This window comes from Brassica oleracea, chromosome C7 (assembly GCF_000695525.1).
Source record: "Brassica oleracea var. oleracea cultivar TO1000 chromosome C7, BOL, whole genome shotgun sequence".
NCBI classification, from domain to species: domain Eukaryota; kingdom Viridiplantae; phylum Streptophyta; class Magnoliopsida; order Brassicales; family Brassicaceae; genus Brassica; species Brassica oleracea.
The window spans coordinates 38533908-38553926 of NC_027754.1; the positions used below are offsets into that span (position 1 = coordinate 38533908).

At 34.6% G+C, this 20019-nt stretch overlaps 6 protein-coding genes across 7 annotated transcripts; 2 read left to right on the plus strand and 4 right to left on the minus strand.

The window, feature by feature from the left end:
• The first annotated feature begins 1536 nt into the window (after positions 1–1536).
• Positions 1537–4086, plus strand: LOC106306966 (flavin-containing monooxygenase FMO GS-OX-like 8). The gene is made up of 7 exons (XM_013743771.1): positions 1537–2231; positions 2511–2581; positions 2654–2812; positions 2927–3009; positions 3097–3220; positions 3553–3732; positions 3821–4086. The coding sequence occupies exons 1-7, from the start codon at positions 1661–1663 to the stop codon at positions 4007–4009; spliced, it is 1377 nt and encodes a 458-aa protein (XP_013599225.1). The 5' UTR covers positions 1537–1660; the 3' UTR covers positions 4010–4086.
• Positions 4087–4445: 359 nt separating this feature from the next.
• On the minus strand, positions 4446–4845 carry LOC106303904 (probable cytochrome c oxidase subunit 5C-1). Its single transcript, XM_013740257.1, has one exon. The coding sequence runs from the start codon at positions 4824–4826 to the stop codon at positions 4635–4637; it is 192 nt and encodes a 63-aa protein (XP_013595711.1). The 5' UTR covers positions 4827–4845; the 3' UTR covers positions 4446–4634.
• A 1109-nt stretch (positions 4846–5954) lies between these two features.
• Positions 5955–8827, minus strand: LOC106303621 (putative uncharacterized protein DDB_G0270496). Of its 2 annotated transcripts, XM_013739910.1 has the most exons (14): positions 8715–8827; positions 8505–8608; positions 8358–8415; positions 8147–8301; positions 7867–7939; positions 7649–7723; positions 7472–7582; positions 7200–7312; positions 6961–7063; positions 6769–6864; positions 6659–6691; positions 6476–6575; positions 6302–6386; positions 5955–6207 (listed from the first exon to the last, which is right to left on the minus strand). In XM_013739910.1, the coding sequence occupies exons 3-14, from the start codon at positions 8394–8396 to the stop codon at positions 6081–6083; spliced, it is 1110 nt and encodes a 369-aa protein (XP_013595364.1). In that variant the 5' UTR covers positions 8397–8415; positions 8505–8608; positions 8715–8827; the 3' UTR covers positions 5955–6080. The 2 variants fall into 2 exon arrangements, with proteins under 2 accessions (XP_013595364.1, XP_013595363.1); XM_013739909.1 differs by having other exon boundaries at positions 8147–8415; positions 8715–8826.
• A 1361-nt stretch (positions 8828–10188) lies between these two features.
• Positions 10189–11554, minus strand: LOC106303768. The gene has a single exon (XM_013740085.1). The coding sequence runs from the start codon at positions 11420–11422 to the stop codon at positions 10448–10450; it is 975 nt and encodes a 324-aa protein (XP_013595539.1). The 5' UTR covers positions 11423–11554; the 3' UTR covers positions 10189–10447.
• A 4966-nt stretch (positions 11555–16520) lies between these two features.
• Positions 16521–17313, plus strand: LOC106302225 (the record flags this gene model as incomplete). Its single annotated transcript, XM_013738757.1, has 2 exons — positions 16521–17084; positions 17185–17313. Coding segments are annotated over 2 exons (636 nt in total), but the record flags the coding sequence as incomplete, so codon positions are not given.
• Positions 17308–19184, minus strand: LOC106302224 (pentatricopeptide repeat-containing protein At5g61370, mitochondrial). The gene has a single exon (XM_013738756.1). It carries the CDS (start codon positions 18850–18852, stop codon positions 17401–17403), a length of 1452 nt encoding a protein of 483 aa, XP_013594210.1. The 5' UTR covers positions 18853–19184; the 3' UTR covers positions 17308–17400.
• Positions 19185–20019: the final 835 nt, after the last annotated feature.

The following is a 20019-nucleotide window of genomic DNA, read 5'->3' on the forward strand; positions in this document are numbered from 1 at the left end:
AAAAATTAAATTTCTAAAAATATACATGCCCTTTTAAGGACGGGTAAGAATCTACTTTTATCTTTAAAATATATTAGCTTTAAAAGAGCAGAGAAAGAAAAGATAGAATCTCATTTGAGATATTGTGAAAACTCCACCACAACATCTTACTCCAGATGTACTTCTAAGATACCTTTCAAAGTTTCTAAAGCGATTAGGGTGCTCTGAAGGTTTGATCAAAGGAAAAGAAACGACTAATCTATTATTCACTAACCAATAGATTAAAGTATTGGATAGAAACTATACGTTTATTATAGATTTGTGCTGCTCACAGCATTTTTCTTCTTAATTCATTTCCTTTTCCCATAGATTCATAACAATTTGAATAATAACCAACTATAGGATAAGTTCGTTATGTATGGTTGTCAGAGCCAGCTTAGATAGGAGGACTGAGAATATGATCCCGTCTCGAGCCTAAGGGTCCAAAAAAATTTATTTATACAATTTATTTGAAATTTTTAGTTTAAAATTATATATAAATATATTTGTAACTAAATTTTGCTATATATATTTCATATAAAATAACAAAATAGCTTAAATAATTACATTTAAAAAATAATTATTAATTCATTAAAAAAAAATTTGCCAAACGCCATAATTTTTTTTTGCCTTAGAGCCCTAAAATCTTTTGAGCCGGCCCTGATGGTTATATAACTCATTACACGTTAACTAGGGTCACCTTTCAACCTAATTAATCATGCATCCATTGTCAATTTTGTTAATATGTATTTGTCAGTATTAGCTCATTCGTCTTGTATCCAAGTAATGGTTGTAATGTTTACAGCCATTGCATGCATATATCGACGCACCAATATCTTTTTCTCCTTTCCAACTCTCCGTCATATTCATACACTGCTGTCCTTTAAAAACAATTATTTCATGAAATTGATATGGTACCTAGCAAAATAAACTTAGTAATCAAATCCAAAAGCAAATCTAGTTCTCAGTTTAACCTAATTGTCGTTAAGTAAAATTTTCACTGCAAAATGTATCATTTTATAGTTTTAGCGTAAAATTTATTAACAAGATTCTCCTGATAATTTTTCTATTAGGTGAAATATGGTCAGGTGTATAGGTAATGATATTTTTATTTTGGAAATATACAAAATTAAATGTTTTTTAATCTGTGTATATCAACCTAAAACGATAGCGAAAATAAAACGGAGCGAGTATAATTTTTAACACACGTCAATATTGATTGGTGCAAATTAAAAGTTATCCGCAGAACAAATAGAAACAGTAATAATATGTACTAATTGATGTAATTGATATGGTACCTAACCAAATTTTCGTCTGACCTTAATTATTGTCTCTGATATCTCTGAATCCCAGCACTGACAAAAATATATACTAATACGAGCTTTTCTAGATAAATTAAGTGATAGAAAATATATGCTTTCCATAAAATACTCATCCACAAAGAAAACGATGAAAACGACAGAATATAAAACTAAATGATGTCACTAGCATTTTTACTTGACCATCAGTGCAAGAATAAACATAAATAATACGTAAATTGATCATGAAAAACATAAATCAACTATATAATATGAAGGCCCTCGTAGCATACCGCGAGAAACAAAAGCAACATAAATAAAAGATCATATCATTCACCAACAAAATGGTGTTAGAGACAACAAAAAGTGAGGAACCAATCATGAGCCAGTCAAAGACGGTATGTGTGATAGGCGCAGGACCATCAGGGTTAGTGTCGGCGAGAGAGCTAAAGAAAGAAGGGCATAAGGTGATTGTGATGGAACAAAACGACGACGTAGGAGGGCAATGGCTATACCAACCAAACGTGGAAGAAGAAGACCCATTGGGGAAAACCAAAATCCTAAAAGTACATAGCAGCATTTACTCATCCTTGAGGTTGATTTCGCCGAGAGAGATAATGGGTTTCTCTGACTTCCCGTTCACGGTTAAGGAAGGAAGAGACACGAGGAGATTTCCCGGTCATGAGGAGCTTTGGTTGTATCTTAAGGATTTTTGTGAGGTGTTTGGGTTGAGAGAGATGATTAGGTTTAATGTTAGGGTTGAATTTGTGGGGATGGTGAATGATGATGATATTACGAAGAGATGGAGAGTGAAGAGTGTAGAGAAGAAGAGTGGTGAGGTTATTGAAGAGGTGTTTGATGCTGTTGTTGTTGCCACTGGCCATTACTCTTACCCTAGATTGCCTTCTATTAAAGGTATATAAACTTGTATATGAACTTATCTTTGATTAAATACTATCACATCGTGTATGATTTAAAGATATGGATACGAGAGGTTCTATCTCAAAAAGTTTTTCTTATATATATATATATAAATAAACAATTAATACTATTTATACAAATGGATCATAATTCATTTTAGTGATCAGATTTTTTCCTCTTTAAAAAATTTGTTTTTCATATCCAAAAAAATTGTTAAAGCAAAAAAGGATGGTATTGTTACTGTAGTTTGTGTTTTTGTTTATACTTTAATAGGAATGGATATGTGGAAGGGAAAGCAAGTTCATAGCCATGTCTACAGGGTGCCTGATCCTTTTCGTGACGAGGTAACCACAGTTGATCAAATAAAACTCCATGATATGTATGTGATAATGATTATTCACGATGACGAATGTTAGGTGGTGGTGGTCGTAGGCGGCTTCATCAGTGGACCTGACATATCAATAGAGCTTGTGAAAGTAGCGAAGGAAGTTCATTTAAGTGTCAAATCACTTGACGTTTCTCCTGGCGTGTCTAAAGCCATTACAAAACATCAGAGCTTGCATCTCCAACCACAGGTATAAATACCATGTTAATTTCATCGCCACTCTCATTTCAAAACATCAAAAACTTTGTAGTATCATTTAATATGAAAGGTTTTCTTTACAATTCTCACTAATTAATGGTTGTAGATCGAATCTCTGGAGGAGGATGGACGTGTCATTTTCGTTGATGGGTCTTGTATCGTAGCTGACACCATTTTATACTGTACTGGGTAAGTTATGTATTCAACGTACGTATAATACTTCAAATTATGATATTAGTACAAACTTCAACGTATATTATACACACGTGTGTCTAGGTATCGGTACAAATTTCCATTTCTCGAGAGTCAAGGAAGAGTAGAAGTTGATGATAATAGAGTGGGCCCACTCTTCGAACACACATTCTCTCCTTCTCTGTCCTTTGTCGGCATCCCTCAAAAGGTAACATGATTTGGTCCGAGAAACCCAAACTAATCATATCATCAATCAGTCGACAACCGGTTAACTCCGGTTAACTCGATCATTCTCATTGTATTTTAGTGTCATTAATCAAAAATAAAGTAACTCTATGATATAGATGAAAATTACTCAAATATATTAGTATAAAATAGCATATAAAGTAAAAATATAAATTTTATTTTAGAGAATGAAATACAAAATAAGTTGTAGTTAAATTTATCTTTAAATGCTACTAGTGACACACAATTATAAAGACGAATTTGAGATGTTCTTGATATAAATAAAAAAAAAAAGAATTTCACCAAATTTTGCAGTTGATAGGGTTTCCATTCTTCGAATCACAAGCGAAATGGATAGCAATGATTTTGTCAGGCAAGACTTCACTTCCACCCTACGATGAAATGATGCAATCAGTGGCCGAGTTCTACCGCGCCAAAGAAGCCAATGGAGTCCCTAAACGTAACACTCATGACATCGGAAGAGATTTCGTCACTGTAACCCAACTTTGGCACTTTTTTTTTAATTTTTTTTTTTTTTGAAACATTTTTTTGAAAAAAAAGATTGGTATGATATAATTGGCAGTATTGCGATAAATACGCGGATTACACGGGATATCCACATCTGGAGGAATGGAGAAAGAAGCTGTGTGTGACGACTATACTGAGATCTCTGGATAATCTTGAGACCTATCGTGATTCTTGGGACGATGATCATGAGCTCCTTCAAGAAGCTCTTCAAGACCCTTATTTTGCTCAACGAACTACCCCTTAACAGAGAAAAGCTTTTGATGCAAGTTTCGACTTTTGTCTGATTGATTAATTATAATAAACCCAAAAAAGGGACTCTTTTTTTACATTATGGTGTAATTTCATATATATATATATATAAATAAACCTCTAATTTATCCCTTTTGATGAATACAGAAAGCTAGACACATTGACTTTTAATGTTCAATACGTGGTGTGATCCATCTGTAACGAGACATTGTTACAGAAGACGAGAAAAAGAAATGTATATTCTTCTTCTTCCAAGGGAGGGAGAGAGTGAGCATTGTTCGTTTCAGAATCTTCCGTCTCATGACTCTTCTTTAGAACAATATTTCAGAGAGTGAAATGTGTGTATTTGTTATTCCTTTGGTTTCATCTATGTTTAACTGTAACGCCATTGGCCTCAACATAATCTTTATGGAGTTGGAAACTTTGTTTGATGAAAAAGAAAGGAGCAATTGTGCCACAGTAACAAGAATGAAAAACTAGAAATCATCATCATATATATATTTAATGATGATAGGTGTTGTTGAACTTAATAACAAACGCTAAAGTTTGTAGTTGTAGGTGATCGTCATCATCAAAATATTTAGTGCTGGAGGAGAAGATCTCACTACTACTCTCGTCTACTACTCTGCAACAACAACACTAATCTCGTCCTTGTCAAGCAAATCATAGAATGCTCTCGTCTTCCTCTGCTCGTTCCAGTGGTGCATCTTCCACATCCCACCAGCAGCTAGGCCTAGCGCGAGACCGATAACTAACTCCTTCACCACACTTGGTCCTTTCAAGGTTGCGTGTGCAATCTTGTGCCTAGCCATCTCTTTCTTCCTCACTCTCCTGCTCATTAAGGCAACCAACATAGATCATGAACACACATTGAAGGTAAACATTAACATTCAGAAGAGAAAAACAAACAGAGAGACAGACAAACAAGACAACTTCATTTCAAACAAACTACAGTCAATACAGAGACAACACAAAAGATCAAAAACAAACAAGACATTCTCAAAAGCTTCAACCAGACAAGAGAACATATAGCTAGTCAGATAATAAAACAAATAAGGTGGATCAGTAAAGGAGGTCTTTGATCAGTGCAGGAGTTTTTATGAGGGCAGCTAATTGATGATAACAAAGCCACAAAGAGACTAATTGTATATATATATAGGGAGAATTCTAGATTGACAATCAATGTTAGAAAGCAACCCCAAGCCTTTAAAAATCGACCCATCAGATTCAAGACACAGCAGCACCAACCAAGGTGCAGTGGCGAGAATCAGGTTCATTGTTGGAGAGTTTGCGGAGCCACAGATGCCATAGCTCAAGGCATGGACAAGGGCCCTCTCCTATTTTAAGGTTTTCGAAACAAATAGTCCCCAAGGAAACTTAAATTAAACATCAAAAATAGCCCACACACACACATATAAAAGCATCCTGCTCAGACCTTTTACTTTTATCATTCCATCATCTCCACTCCACCACACAAGATACATATCAAACAAGCCTTCTCTAGTTTAACAGACATTTAAAGCTACAAACTTTCGATATCCAAACCAACAACAGAGAAGAAAGGAATCGACCCAGTTCATGAAATCGAGTTTTTGCAGCCATTGTACAGAGACATTGTGAGCAAAACAAGCAAGAGAAAGAATGGAACTTTAAAGTATAGTAAACTGATAAGTTGAGAGATAGAGAGAAACCTGTTCAACGGAGCTTGGCAAAGCTGAGATTATAACGCAGAAGAACCTTTACTTCTGGATGTGCTTTATATACGTGTAGGTCATTAAGCTCATCTCTAGGGCTTCAAAAAAAGACAAATAAAACGTCAGCGTTTTGCCTTCTGTTGATCATTGAATAATTAGGGTGTTTCTACCTGTAGTAGTTGATCATTAAGCTCATACTCTCTGATTTTCTGTGTACTGACTTTTAACATTTGTGGATTATTAGAAAACTGAAATAATGTTTGATATATAAAATGAGTTTTCCACTATCAAAAGATTGTATTACAACAACGCACCACACAACAAGTAATGTAATTATCAATCTATTCCCTGCGTTTTCAAAATTCCGGTTTTTTATGCTTCAGACAGACCGTTTCTGTTCTTGAGACCGAACAGATTCTTCAGCAAATCTGCAGTATTTGGAGGAATCTTCGCAGGTCGTGGAGCCATGAAGTTGAGAATTTTCTCATGCACATTATACCTGTTTCGTTTTTTTTTTTTTCAACACAGCACTGATTCAGAATAGGTAAAACACTCAAAACTATGCTGATGATGAATCCAAACTCAAACTATACCTGATCTTTCTGCTCTTAGAGGCACGCCGATCCACAACTTTCCTCTTCTTCGGTTGAAACTTCTTCATCGCGTAGAAAGCCGCCTCTGCCACCAATGTCAAGATTTTGATATTTCAGTAAAACGGATGGCTGGCTCTTCTTCTAAGAAAACCAAAACACAAGTCAAAACTATACCTGAGGAAGCTGGATCGATGGTCTCAAAGAACTCCTTTAGTAACTGTTGATAGAATTCTGCATCCTCCACTAGCTCAGGGTCTCCTTCAACTTGTTTTTCCTGAACAAAAGAGTGTATACATGTTAGAGAATGAACTGATAAAATAATTTGATCCTATTTTGACTCGAAAACTGTGACGTTACCTCTTGTTTTGGTTCCATGGTTTCCTCAGGTACCTGTGAATGATACTTAAAAGGATCAGAACAAGCTGATATTTATATTGATAGTTTTACTGTTAAGACCCAAAACTTACGGTTCCAAAAACAGCGACAGTAGATCTTGATTGTTGCATTTGCTTAATCATTCTACTTGGATCCCTCATGTACGAAGCAACCTGCTCACTAACGTTCTGTTTTTTTGAAAATTAAATCAGAGTTAAGATTCCTGATCAATCCACAAATGCATAAGAGCAAAATCATGTTCTGTGTTTGTTGATTGTCTATACCTGGTTAAAGGCATGGAGCTTTCCTTTAATAGCAGCTGCACCAGTTGTGACTTGTGTTCTTCTCTGCCATTTGTCCACAGCCTTGTTTCGGAACACACACATCCTACACAGCAAAGACCAAAAATTGCGTTTACAATGAAACAGGTTGGTCACTGAATAAAGACATTTTACTAAACATAACTCTTTTGCTTGGACAGAACAAGGAGAATTGTATTATTGTACAGTTCGTCTCAAAATACCTTTTCTGCATGTCAGATATTCTGTGCCATTCATCGCTATCTTCTGCATCTGATTTATTGGATTCGGTACCATTTGCTTGTTGGTCAACCGAGGGATTCTTCTCAAACAAAGCCTGCAAAAATTTTAAAAGAGTTAAACAAAAGTGATAGAGAGAGAGACAACACACTAAAGCGACAACAAGCGTACGGTTACAGAAGCAAGATACAATTTTCAACAAAAAGGAAAAAAAAAAAAAGAAGAAGAACGATGAAACATATCTTCGCATACATACCTCTTGCAACTCCAAGAGGGAATCTAATGTCTTCTTAGACGAAGTAATTAGCTCTGAGTATGCTGTTGAGACCTTCTCATCTTCCGAACAAAAAGACGATTTGACAGTCTCCTGAAAATCATTTCCTTCTGATATAAGACTAACGACACAAACAAGGATGAACAGAAGATAGCTTACCTGTGGCAATCTGTTTGAACTACTAAATGGTTTCTGAAGTAAGAATCTGAACTCCAAAGTTTTATCCCAAAGAGCCTTTACATAGAGCACACAAAAAAGAATCGTTAAACAGAAGTTCACTGTAGATTAACCTCGTCAATATAATGTATACACATCTGCACTTCCACGAATGTGATTTCTAGTAGGACTACATCACAAACAGTAGCGTAAAGTAATACCTTCTGGTTCTTCACAGCTTGACCTTTAGCAGCATCCTCACCCTTATCACGCTTCAGGTTTTTCAATATATCCCTATACCAGGAAGAAGCATATTAAACAAGTTAGCTACTGAGAATATCCCAATGACTTCAATAAGCTCAAAACCACTTCTAAATCCAGCCAACACTCTTGCTTATGCTACTGAGCTAAATTAAAACAAGTTAGACTTTCAATAAGACTAACTACTGTTTATACAAAGAGATACAACAAAGCTAGAGATAGTTAAGATAAGTCTCTTACTGTTCCTGAGAACGAAGCTCCTGGTACTCTTTCTCAAGCTCTTCCATGGCAGCATCTTTATTGTCATCGTCCTCTTCATCGCCACTCTCGCTTTCTTCGTCACCTCCATCATCAAGTTCATCGCTTTCTCCATCCACATCTTCCTTCTCACCTCCTTCTTCACTTTCCTCACTATCTCCTTCATCATCATCTTCCTCGTCTTCTTCTTCTTCTTCCATGCTATCTCCTTCACCATCAGACAACTCTTCATCTTCACTCTCCCCTTCCACCTAGTAAAAGAATTCCCCAAAACCAAATTAATTCACTTAAACAGCCAGCCATCTAAAACAACTTAAACCAATGCAAAAGCAACACAAACCTCGAGATTGTCCTCAGGCTCGCTCATCTCTTCTGATTCACTTTCATAAAGTCTTGACCTTTTAGACATCTTTGATCCCCCAGCCATCTTAAACACTCCTAACGCTACAAATTAACGAGAAACTTAATCAGAAGAGGGAGCAGAGTCTATTTACACAGATTAAAAAGTACATAACTTTAGGAAGCAGATTCGGAATCAAAGGAAACTAACCTCAAAACTGTCGAGAAAACTTGGAGTCGTTGACCTCAAAGCTGTCTACGAGCACAGAAGAAGTTTTTAAAAAAGGAGAAACTTGGCTGAGCTATGAGAAGAAGAGAATCATAAACCCTAGAGCTCTTTCACTTAACCTACGAACCGGTTTCCAGTTTTTAATTGTTTTTGGTTTAGTAGGACCGCTTGGATTACACAATTCGACCGTTAAACCGGTCGATCTACCTGGAAATAAAAACATTCATATTTTTTTTTTTTTTAAACTAAAAAAGGTATAATGGACGTGTTTATGTTCTTCTCTCCCATTAGAAGAAAGTTAGATAAAAACTCTAATTGACATGATCATTAATCTAAATCTTTTTACTTATTTAAGGTATAACTGACATTCATGATTTTCCCTCCATTAGAAGAAGATTAAATAAAAACTGAAAGTTGAATTAAAGGGTTTTGCTTTCACAGCTTCAGGTATAGAGAGATTATTAGTGATAAAGACCACTCACTAGCACTTTTGTCGTTTTTGGTAGTGTAAACCGGATCATTAACATAACACTATCAACTTATTATATATGAACATTTCAATTCAAACAAGGAAAAAAAACAAAACGTCTTTTGCTCTGTCTGTTTCAATAAAACAGTGACTATTTCTTCTTCTATCTCTCTAATCAAATATTGTCTATGCTCGAAAACTAAATGTAGAGACTAGAACGTGGATAATATGAGAATACTTGAGCACACACCAGATTCCTCAACAATACTTTTATTAAGAATCTTTTAAATAGACTTGACAGCTCTGTTTAATCAGATTTCTATGACTACACACGTATCACGACTGATCAAGGGCGAATCCCACGTTAAAGATAGTGGTGTCAAGTGACACCACAAAAATAATATAAATTAGGCATATTTCATTGGTTGACAGGGGCATAATTGGTCGGAAAGGGTATTAATGAACCCATAAATCCGGGTTCGATCCATCTCTATGACTTTTTTATACTATTTTGACCACTCACAAATTTGATTTTGGGTTCGCCACTGCGACTGATCAATTCTTAACTATCCAAAGAACTCAAAAACTATATTTCGGTTGCTACCCTTACAGTTCTCTCGTAATCTCACTTTTTTCAAAACTCTAATGCCTTAAATATCTCGTGGAAAGCACAACCTCTTTTTTAGGTTTCCATTCTCCTTATATCCTCGGCAAATGAAGATTTTTCCAAATTTTCTTTCTATATCTTTCTCTTTTTTTCCATAACCGTTTGGATCACGATCACTTACTTCTCAAATTACTAGACCGATCATCTCGACCTCAAATCGTCTTGAACCAGAACTACCTTAAACCGACTTCAACGTCTCCTCAAAATCTTGATTCAACACTAAAGACTCTTTCTTATTAATGTGAATCTTGTCAACATCTGCATTAACTTAAGAAATTAATTAAACCATTGCTTAGGGCTGATATACATAAACTGTCGGCAATGAAACTCCACTGTAGGATTAACCAAATGTGAATTACAAGATTGGCATTAATTATAGTTTCTGATATGTGACTGACTTTACATGATGACAAGTAAAAGAGGAAAATGTAATAACTAAAATAAAGAAACAAAAGCGGAATGAGAGAAGTTTGCAGATCCTGTGATTGATTGTTCTCCACCGTCTACCTTTGCCCTTCTTTGAAGTGAAAGCTACCTGAAGAGTATTTTTTAAAGAATCAATAATCTCTTTAAAGAAAATCACAAGATTTCCTGGAAACTCTTTGGTCCTTTGATGCATATCTTGGTGTTCTCTGTCTCACTGATTTGAATCTTGATAGAGTACTCGTCTTCTCTACCTATCTTCTGATCCTCATCGTTCTTGACGCAGCTTTGGTAAAATAAAAAGTTGACTATGGTGTCAAGAACCAAGAAGAGAGCGTATAAGTAAGCTATGAACGTTCCTTCGAGAGCTATGGAGGTGATGTCTCTGTCTCCTTTGTAATAAGAGCTAACTACTCTGTACTGAAACAGAGCTTCCACGCCTGCTAAGCCGAGATTAGTAGGCAGAGAAAGAGCCAATGCTGTTGAAGTTCTTCCTCGGATGAGAAGACACGCCTTGAGGATTGTTGTGTATCCTCCTGAGGAAGAGGAAGTTGATGAAATCAACGCTAGGTTGGAGATGACAAAGGCGTTTGCGAGGATGATGGAGTATATAATGGCTGAGGATAAGGAGAAGAGAGTGTAGAAGTTTCTTGAAGAGAGTCCAAAGGATTCAATGAGATTGAATGCTACGAAGAACAGAGCAAAAGCAGAGGCGTTTGCGGAGAGAAGGAAGAAGGAGTTCCAAATGTAAGTTCGGAGAAGACGGAAGTAATAAAGAGAGGAGTCTCCATGGCTGTTTGAAAGAAGTTTGATGATGTAAGCTTTGGAGAAGAGGAGGAAAGTGAGGGAGAAAGGGAGAGTGAACAAAGAGGAAGAGAGGGTTTGTGAGAGTTTAAGGCTTAGAATGTTGAAGAAGTCAAGAGAAGAAGAGAAACCAGCACCGCGGAAGAGCATGTTTAGCTTCCCATGAAGGAAGGAAGAGGAAGAAGAGAAGAAGGGCTGAGAGAGGAGGAGAGCGGCTGAGAAAGGGAGGACAAGGGCGGCTGCGGTGGTGGCTCGCTCGTAGTGTTTGAGGAAAGTGTGGATTGATCTTCTCATGATCTTGCTTGGCTCCTCCATTGTCTTCTTCATTGAAGTTTTGATATTTTTTTTCTTTCAAGAAGTTGAAGATGTGTGTGTTTCTTGAATGATCCACCAAATCTTGAAATAAGTTTCTCAAGCAAGGTCTTCTATATATATGTATATAAACATGTAGTGCTTTATAAGTGAATATATGTATATATATTGCTAAATAATTTGTGGGTTGGGTGTTAATTGTTTAAGAAGGGAAATAGAGATAGGCCAACCGATTTTGCCTGACGACGAGGAGTTGGTTAGAAAATTTAATAAAATGAAACTCTCATTTTTTTTCTTGTAAAGCAAATAAAAGGAGCAGTGCTTTTTTGCATGGAAATGATTTTTCTTGTGAGTAGAAATACAATTATAATATAATACATAACGTTTCCTTGTTAGGTTAAATTGGGTATAATGTAGATTTGTTTCTTAGGTAATGTTGTTAGGAGAAACAAATCTATTTTTTGGGTTTGATTTTGATACATGTTTCTTGAAAAAGTCTGTTGCTTGTATGATATGCTAACTGTTCTAATTGGATTTGGATGCTTACAATACACTCCATTGCATAAATACATATGTATATGTTATATACATTGAATAGATGTATACAAAGGATTTCAATTGAATAGTAATACATAGACTCATTAGGAGAATGAGTCTATGTATTAGTATTCAATTGAAAGCTTAGTAACTATAGGTTTGAGGAAACTGGAAGTCTTAGCTTTCAAGAAATTGAATAATGATAAGAACTCAAATGAGTAAAATAAATTTTAAATAACTAAAATTATAATGGAAAATATGGGTGCTCGTGTTATGCTTTTTCATAATGCAAACAACTTAGAATGATTCTTGAGTGAGAAATTTCCAAACTTTTGGCGAGGCGACTTAATCATACGCAAGTTACCAAACCGACTAATATAGCCTTAGTGAAAAGTAAGAATGTTTACAAAAAGTCTATAGCCTATGTACCATGTTATCTACTATATAGTTTAACTATATATAATGTATTTTATCCATGTATATATATTAATTAACAAGCATGTTCTTATAACAATTCTATAATAACGCCTTTCGACGTCAAAAAAAAACAGTTCTATAATATGAAATACAGCCTTTTAAATCAATCAAATCATTTGGCTTTATAAATAATCAAGAGATGAATTTCGACAGAGGTGAGAAATTATCAAACTTGTCCAACCTCTGGTATGCAGACTTATTGACTTGGACTTGGTGGTTAGGGAGCTCTCCATTTGCTTGTTTGAAATTTAATATTCATTGTGTATAGTTTCAGTATATTATTAAATATTCTTTCGTTTCTTATTATCCACTATCAATAATTTATTTCAGTTAATGGCATATTGTAACAATTTAGGCGTGATCCATCATTAGTGAGTTCCACTAGAATGGTTTAGCGTCTACCAGGTAAGAAAACTTTTATGTATAAATCTACACATATGACATGCATGGAGAATAAAATTTCAAATTGTGTTTGATAGAAAAACTCAAATTGAGAAATAGTAAGAGTTAAATGTATTAGTTTACTTGTAAATCAGGTAAAAACTCACAAAAAGGTTGGTGGTGTTGGTGTTTTTGTGTTTAGTACAACCAAACATCTAAAACACTATCGGTTAGGTGAATAACCAATACGAACCCTTCTCGTTGACATGCTTCTTTCTTACACTACCTAATTATGTGTGCTATAAATCACCATTTTATTATTTAAGTATGATGGTTTGTATATATATTGCTACTCTTGAAACAAATACAAAACAACAAATTCTTATATTTAATTATAAATGTTGTCAAAAAAAAAAAATTATAAATGTTTACTTGTTTCCCGTGTGACTAAACAAATGAACTAAAGTAACATATACTTAATTAATTGGTGTTTAATCAATAAATAAAAATGGATACCATAATTTATAGCCAATCAAAACTTAAAATGAACATTGATCCTATTAAACACAAAAAAATGGTTGGGTTATAGACCTTGGTATGGACTAGAAGCCCCTCCAAAAAGAGTAGACAATATGCTACGACTAATCTCAGGCCAACGTTCTCAAAAAGTCAACGTTCTTCACATAGTTGCACTTGCACCTTTGCTATTTTTTCATTTATATTTTCTAACTGGAATGTTGCTCAAAAAAAAAAAAAAAATTCTAACTGGAATTGTATTCTGTTGACAAAAAACTTGAATTATATTTTTGAGTTTAAACTTATTTATTTGATAACAAGAAGATTAATTTTCATAATTTAGAGTTTAAAATCTACACTCACAACCTCCAACTAATAAAACATTCATTATGCCATTATATATCAATTAATTAGTAATCTCTTAAATTAGGTTTAATATTGTTTATACTTTATACTATCATTATCATCATTATAATTTGTAGATCAAATAACTCGTCAATCAATATTGTGTAAGTGTGATTTGGATAGTGTTGTTTTATCAACCGATCCAGAATATTGTGACATCTAATCTACCTAATGAATTATACATCTTTGTATGTATTATTGATAATTGAATGTTGGAATTTAACTCTAAATTGTATAAAATACTTATTAAGAACCATAACTACCAATACCTTCTTTGTTTCACTGATTGACATATAATATATTTCATTTATGTATGATGATCGTAGGCAAGAATTTAGAACCGAATCGTAATAGAGACTACTAAGCAAAATTAACATTAGGATTAGTTCGGATTATTTATTTAATTAGTCTTTCTCAACACAAGTACTTGTTACGTAACTCGAATGATAAAATTGCAAAAGAAAAATAAATTCACGTGGAACGACGGCTGGAATGTTTACCTGTGATCTGTAAAGCTGTGGCCAAGAAATAAAACTACATACATATGACGGCTCATTGAATAATTACATCTTAGAGTTTATCCAAATTTAAGTTGACTTAGAAACATGCTATGAGACAAACATTTCGTAGTTCAATAGAGCTATAATTGAAATAGTTATCGAATTATAAGAAACAAACACTAGTTTACAAAAATAAAACACTGCATGGTTGGCACACACATGCATGCATATATAGCTGATATGATATATGTACCCTCTGCAACTGTTCTAAGCCGACAGATCCATGGAGGGGAAGATGATTTTCTTTAGATGTGTATTGGGCAGACTAAAAGAACAAACCAATTTTCAGGTTCACATTAATATGTTGGGCTTAGTTGGGTCAAAACTTTACCATCAATCTGGGTTCATATGATAGCCAAATAATTGTCATGGATTTGTATCCAAAACTTTGTTTGACCTTTGTCATGGACTTGTATCCAAAACACAATCTCCGGACAGGATTTGTGATGGGTCTAACTGCTTGTTAGATGGCAGAGACGTCGTAGAGTCAGGGACTTGTGTGCAGTTACAAAACCATTAGCAATGCAATAAAAATAACAATAAGATGTTGGGGAAACTCTATATTGTCCGATTAATATGATACTAGGTAATAATCCGCGCTTTGCGCGGGATGTGATTATTAGTTTCGTTATTTTTAATAAAAACACCTTAAATCTGTTTAATCTGGATAGCGGTTCGGTTTTAAGTTATTTTTTGGTTTTTAATCTTCTAAAATATAACTATTATTTTAAATTAATATTTATTTTGGTTATTCGGTTATAATGTTTGATTTTTTAGTTTTTTTGGTAAAAACCAAAAAATACTATTATTTGTTTATTTTCATGTTATGAATTTTAGATAGTCGTCATGTCGAAACAATGGTTTCATATCATAGTTTGTAAACGGATAATAGTTCAAGAAAAAGAAAAGAAAATTATTAAGACAAATCATTTCACTACAATTTGGTCGGTAGTAAAAGATTCATTAAGAAAAAAATATTTCAACTCAAAAAAAAATAGATATTTCAGTTGTGGTAAATACGTAGTTACAAGGTGCTCACATCAAGGTGCACATGTATGTGTATGTAAAAGTATATAGAAATAGTTTACAAATATATAAAGATATTGTTAATTAATATTAAATGACATTTTTGTTCTAAATAATACATGAAAGATAAAAATTAAAAAGGCCTTGACATTAGTGAATTTTTTCATATAAAGAAAAATCAATTGTATCCGTAAATAGAGGTGGACACAGATAGAATATCCAGATATTTGGAGGCATTCATGTCGATTCAATCTTTAGCCACCTGAATAGTCAGTGACTCTGTTATCCAAAATGATTTAGAATTTTAAAGAATATCTGATTTGATCCGTAAATAAAATAAAACTTGAAAATTTTAATAATAACATTTTATTACAAAAATAAAATATTATTTAACTTTTTAAATTTTAATACCTAATATAATAAATTTAATTCATAAAAATATTGTAAAACTTATATAAACTATAATATATATATATATATATGCATATAGCAGATCGAATTTGATATTTGTTCCTAAAAGTATTGGTATTTGTGATTTACTTTTTTTTCTATTGTATTTTAGTAATTGATTTGTTTCGTAGAGTTACGGATATCCATATTTTTTTTGTTCAAATCAAAACGGATAACGAATCGAATCAAAATATATAAATATTTTGCCCAACTTTATCCGTAAACAATAAAAATAATATATATATGTATATATAGTTTAGCTTTTGATTCGTTATTTGTTTTGATTCGAACCGAAAAATCCAAAGTTTTATTGGAACCATGCATGTGAGTTTTATATTAAAAAATATAAATTATGTAGTGTGAACACATTTATGAATATAGTATGAACGGGTTAGCATATTTATTATCAAATCATTGTGAAGCTGCCACGTGTCTATTATAATGTGAATGCATTTATTACAATACTTCTCCTTTAATATACAAGGGATTGTCCACTTTATGTTTAAAAAGCTGGTCCACATAGATTTATTGTTTCTTACCAATTAGAATTGGACATCTCTTTATATATTAAACTTTCATCTGCGTAACTTCGACTTGGAACTTGTTCGATATGTCGCATACAATATCTATTACAAGATAGATTTCAGTGTTTGTATCTCTTTTTTGATAAAAATACATTTTGACAATCACACCGTCTGGTATTTGAAGTAATAATCTTTCGTTATGGTAAGCAGATAATTATCGTTGACAAATAAAACAAAGTAACGAAGTGCAATGAATCAACGAACGCAGACACAAGCTCGTCTCGTGCGACACAAAATGGTGGAAGACGAGACCTAAACTGCCAAGAACATAACGACGATCTCGTTGTCTTCCCGCCGATCAACCACGAGAATCTCTACACCGATGGTTTCGACATAGAGCGAGAATCATCCTCCACTCCCTCATCTTCCTCGTCGTTTTCTTCTTCTTCGTTCGGTTCAGACGAACGTTACGAATTTGACCGGAAACCGCAGTGTCATCCGTTAGAAACCGACGGAAAATCTCCGCCGTCTGATTCAGGCGAGAAACCTCGGTGGATAACGTTCTTGAATTACTGCTCAGCACTCGAGGCTCGTATCATCCAACGTTGGTGGAAGCTCCTTCTCGCGCGAGTATTACCAAAGTTCCGTACAATGGCGTCGTGCCTCTGTTCCTTCTCGGAGACTCTCCGGTCGTTTTATCCAGTCATTGTCGTCGTAACATGGTGGTGGATGCGTAACCGAGCTCGCCGACGAGGAGAAACCGAAGCTCATCTTAGAGATACAATTAAAGAGAGAGACATGGTTTGTATTTACTACTCATACAAAGTGTTCGATGAAATGCACAGTGGTTACATACTCTTGTTTCTAACAGTTTCTTTCCCTTTCTCTATTTTTACTGCAGGTAATAGCTAAGCTTTTGCATCAGATTGTTCAGATGAGCGAGTTACTTATAGAGAAGAAACATTCGAATTGATTAGTAGCTTAAAACTACAAGTTTGAATAATGAGAATCAACGAGACAAAGATCACACAGAGATTCTTGTCGTTAATGTAAAGAACAATAGAATCTAAAGTTCACTCATTGCTTCTGCATTGTTTTATCTTGTGATACACATACATCATATGTTCTTCTTCGTCTTGCTCCTGCGTTTCGGTTTTGGTTTCACTTTCGGCTTGGCTCTATCCATCTTAGGACGAATCTTTAAGTTGAGTGCACGAGGATCCACCAATGCAGCCTCTTCTCTCTTCTTCATGGGTTTGAAAACCTCTGTGACTGAAGGATCAAGCAGCTCAACGGAGCAACTAAGCGTAACACCAAGTGACATTGCCTCTTCCCAGAGCTCCCTTCCTTTCTCAAAGTCTCCTCCTTTACATAGTTTTGGTATGAGCAGATCATAAACCTGACCATAACCACCCACAGAGCTTCTCTTCATCTTCTCAAACAGCTGAAGCGCGAAATTCACCCGCTTGACACCACAAAGAACTCCAATCAGATCATAGTAGAATTTGCGTTCGGGTCTCAGCCCTCTCTCAATCATCTCATCCACTGTTTGGTTGCCTTTACCAAACCTCCCTGTCAAATACAGAACCCTCACAACGAAGTAATAGCTAGCTGTGTCGGGTTCACACCCCGATCTCTTCATCTGTTCAAGAATCTGGCAAGACTCTTTCACCCTCCTCGTCCTTCCCAAGCAAGAAAGCAGTGTGTTGTAACTAAGAGACGTAGGTTGGACTCTGTAAGACCTCATCTCCAACATAATGTTCAAAGCCTCAGGGACAAGACCAGAAGGGTTTCGAGTAACGTTTCTTTCGCATAGGCAGGTAAGCATTGTGTTGTAGCAGAACAAATCCGGAGCAATCCCTGCTGATTTCATATCTTGTATAACTCTTCTTGCCTCCTTCACGTTTCTTTGGACCGACCAACCGAATAAAAGACTCCTGTACACAGACAACTCGTTACCGGATACTAAGTCCTTGTGATGATGCATAACTCCCAATGCTCTCTTCACATGTCCTTTTGAGCAGAGCGCGCTTATGATAGCCGTCACTGTGAAGCTATCTCGTGGGCAAGAGAACTTGTCCAAGATCTTGAAGATACCTATTGCATCTTCTTCTTTGCCAATCTTAACCAAAGTTTCAGCAACGAGGCTAAACGTTTGCTTATCCATGGCCCTAGTCTCCTTCCTGAGATCTGATAAGAGTATCTGAATAGCTGTGTAGTCCTTCTTCTCAGACAAAACTCTTAGGACATGGTTGAATTCCTTGTCCTGTAAACTGGAACCAAGGTGTTTACAAGACCAGGAGAAGAATCTCAAAAGCCTTCTCGGTGAAGTCTCGTTCTTGCAGGAGTCAATCACTTGGGTAACGAAGTTGGTTGATGGAGAAACCGAAACCTTGTTCAAGTGTTCTTCAAGTTCATCAAGACCACCAATGTGGGAAGAAACAATCCGAATAACTTCCTGCAACTCCGTCGATGCATGGTCTACCAAGTGATGAGAGCATAAACAGCGCGTCAGTTTTGTAGTATTCGTTAGAAACGCAAACCCGTTTGATCTGACTATCGAAATCATCTTCTCTGAAGAATTTCATCAAACAGTTGGTCTGCACTTGTTTCCTTCAAAGTTCTAGAGATAACTAATCATTGAAAGGGTTGTGAAAATGCTCCCTGAAGATACACGTTTCTCAGAGCAATCACAGCCTCGGTGTAAATTCTCCAAAGGAAACACGACAATCAGATTCTATTACAAGACCAGACTTTTTGCAGAACACTAGCGACTGGCTGTAATACAAATAGACAGACAAGTCAAGTACAAGACCGTAATCAAACCGGATTAAACCGAGAATTGGGAGACGGTGGTTCCAGGAAAAATGCTAACCGGATTGATTACCCCGACAAGTGATAACTGATAAATAATACTCCATCCGTTTCATATTAAGTGTCGTTTTAAAGAATATTTTTCGTTACAAAATAAGTGTCGTTTTCGATTTTCAATGCAAAATTTATTAATTTTATGCAAAATTTATTTTTCTATTAGTTGAAATATAATTAGGTGTATAGGTAATAGCGTTTTTTTATAGGAAATATACAAAATTAATTGTTTCTTTAATCCGTATGTCGAAACCTAAAACGACATTTATAATGAAACAGATGGAGTATTTTCTTATGAAAAAAATTGAATTTCCCGATATTTTCTAGTTGTAAGCAACCATTTTATAACTTTCGACTAATTAAAATCATATGATTGGTCAATGGCCGATGGCAAAAACGTAATGAAAGTTGGACCGGTACGAGACGTGGCTTGCGGTGAATCCCCTATGAGTTTTTTTTGTATCCACGTGTCATCGCTAAAATGATTCTTAGAATCATTAGGAAATACGTTGATTCATCTAATTATATAATAAATTTTTTATTAAATTAAGAATAAATTCATCATTAACGTACTTTATTATTTCCTTAAATACAATATTTTAGTTTCAAAATTTACTTTGAACAATTTTTTTAATAAAAGTTTTGAACGATCATTGACAACTTATTTTTTTTAAAAATTATAAATTACTAAAACTATTAATCCCATAATGAAAATTTTGTTATCAGTAATTTAAATTTTTTTCTATAAAAGATACAAATGATCAAAAAAAAAATATGAGTAGAAATCATTATTTAATAGATATTAATATTAAAAATATACTAAAATATATTATCTATGTTAGTATCATTTAAATTTAATAACATATCC

Bases quoted from the DNA above. Each gene is read 5' to 3' on its own strand.
- LOC106306966 (XM_013743771.1), top strand. From the start codon at position 1,661: ATGGTGTTAGAGACAACAAAAAGTGAGGAACCAATCATGAGCCAGTCA. The intron at 3,221-3,552 runs GTAACATGATTT...CAAATTTTGCAG, and splicing joins TTGTCGGCATCCCTCAAAAG to TTGATAGGGTTTCCATTCTT. The intron at 3,733-3,820 runs GTAACCCAACTT...TATAATTGGCAG, and splicing joins TCGGAAGAGATTTCGTCACT to TATTGCGATAAATACGCGGA.
- LOC106303904 (XM_013740257.1), bottom strand. From the start codon at position 4,826: ATGGCTAGGCACAAGATTGCACACGCAACCTTGAAAGGACCAAGTGTG.
- LOC106303621 (XM_013739909.1), bottom strand. From the start codon at position 8,591: ATGGCTGGGGGATCAAAGATGTCTAAAAGGTCAAGACTTTATGAAAGT. The intron at 7,583-7,648 runs GTAAGCTATCTT...AATGATTTTCAG, and splicing joins GTTCAAACAGATTGCCACAG to GAGACTGTCAAATCGTCTTT. The intron at 6,576-6,658 runs GTAACGTCACAG...TCTTTTGTTCAG, and splicing joins CCATGGAACCAAAACAAGAG to GAAAAACAAGTTGAAGGAGA.
- LOC106303768 (XM_013740085.1), bottom strand. From the start codon at position 11,422: ATGAAGAAGACAATGGAGGAGCCAAGCAAGATCATGAGAAGATCAATC.
- LOC106302224 (XM_013738756.1), bottom strand. From the start codon at position 18,852: ATGATTTCGATAGTCAGATCAAACGGGTTTGCGTTTCTAACGAATACT.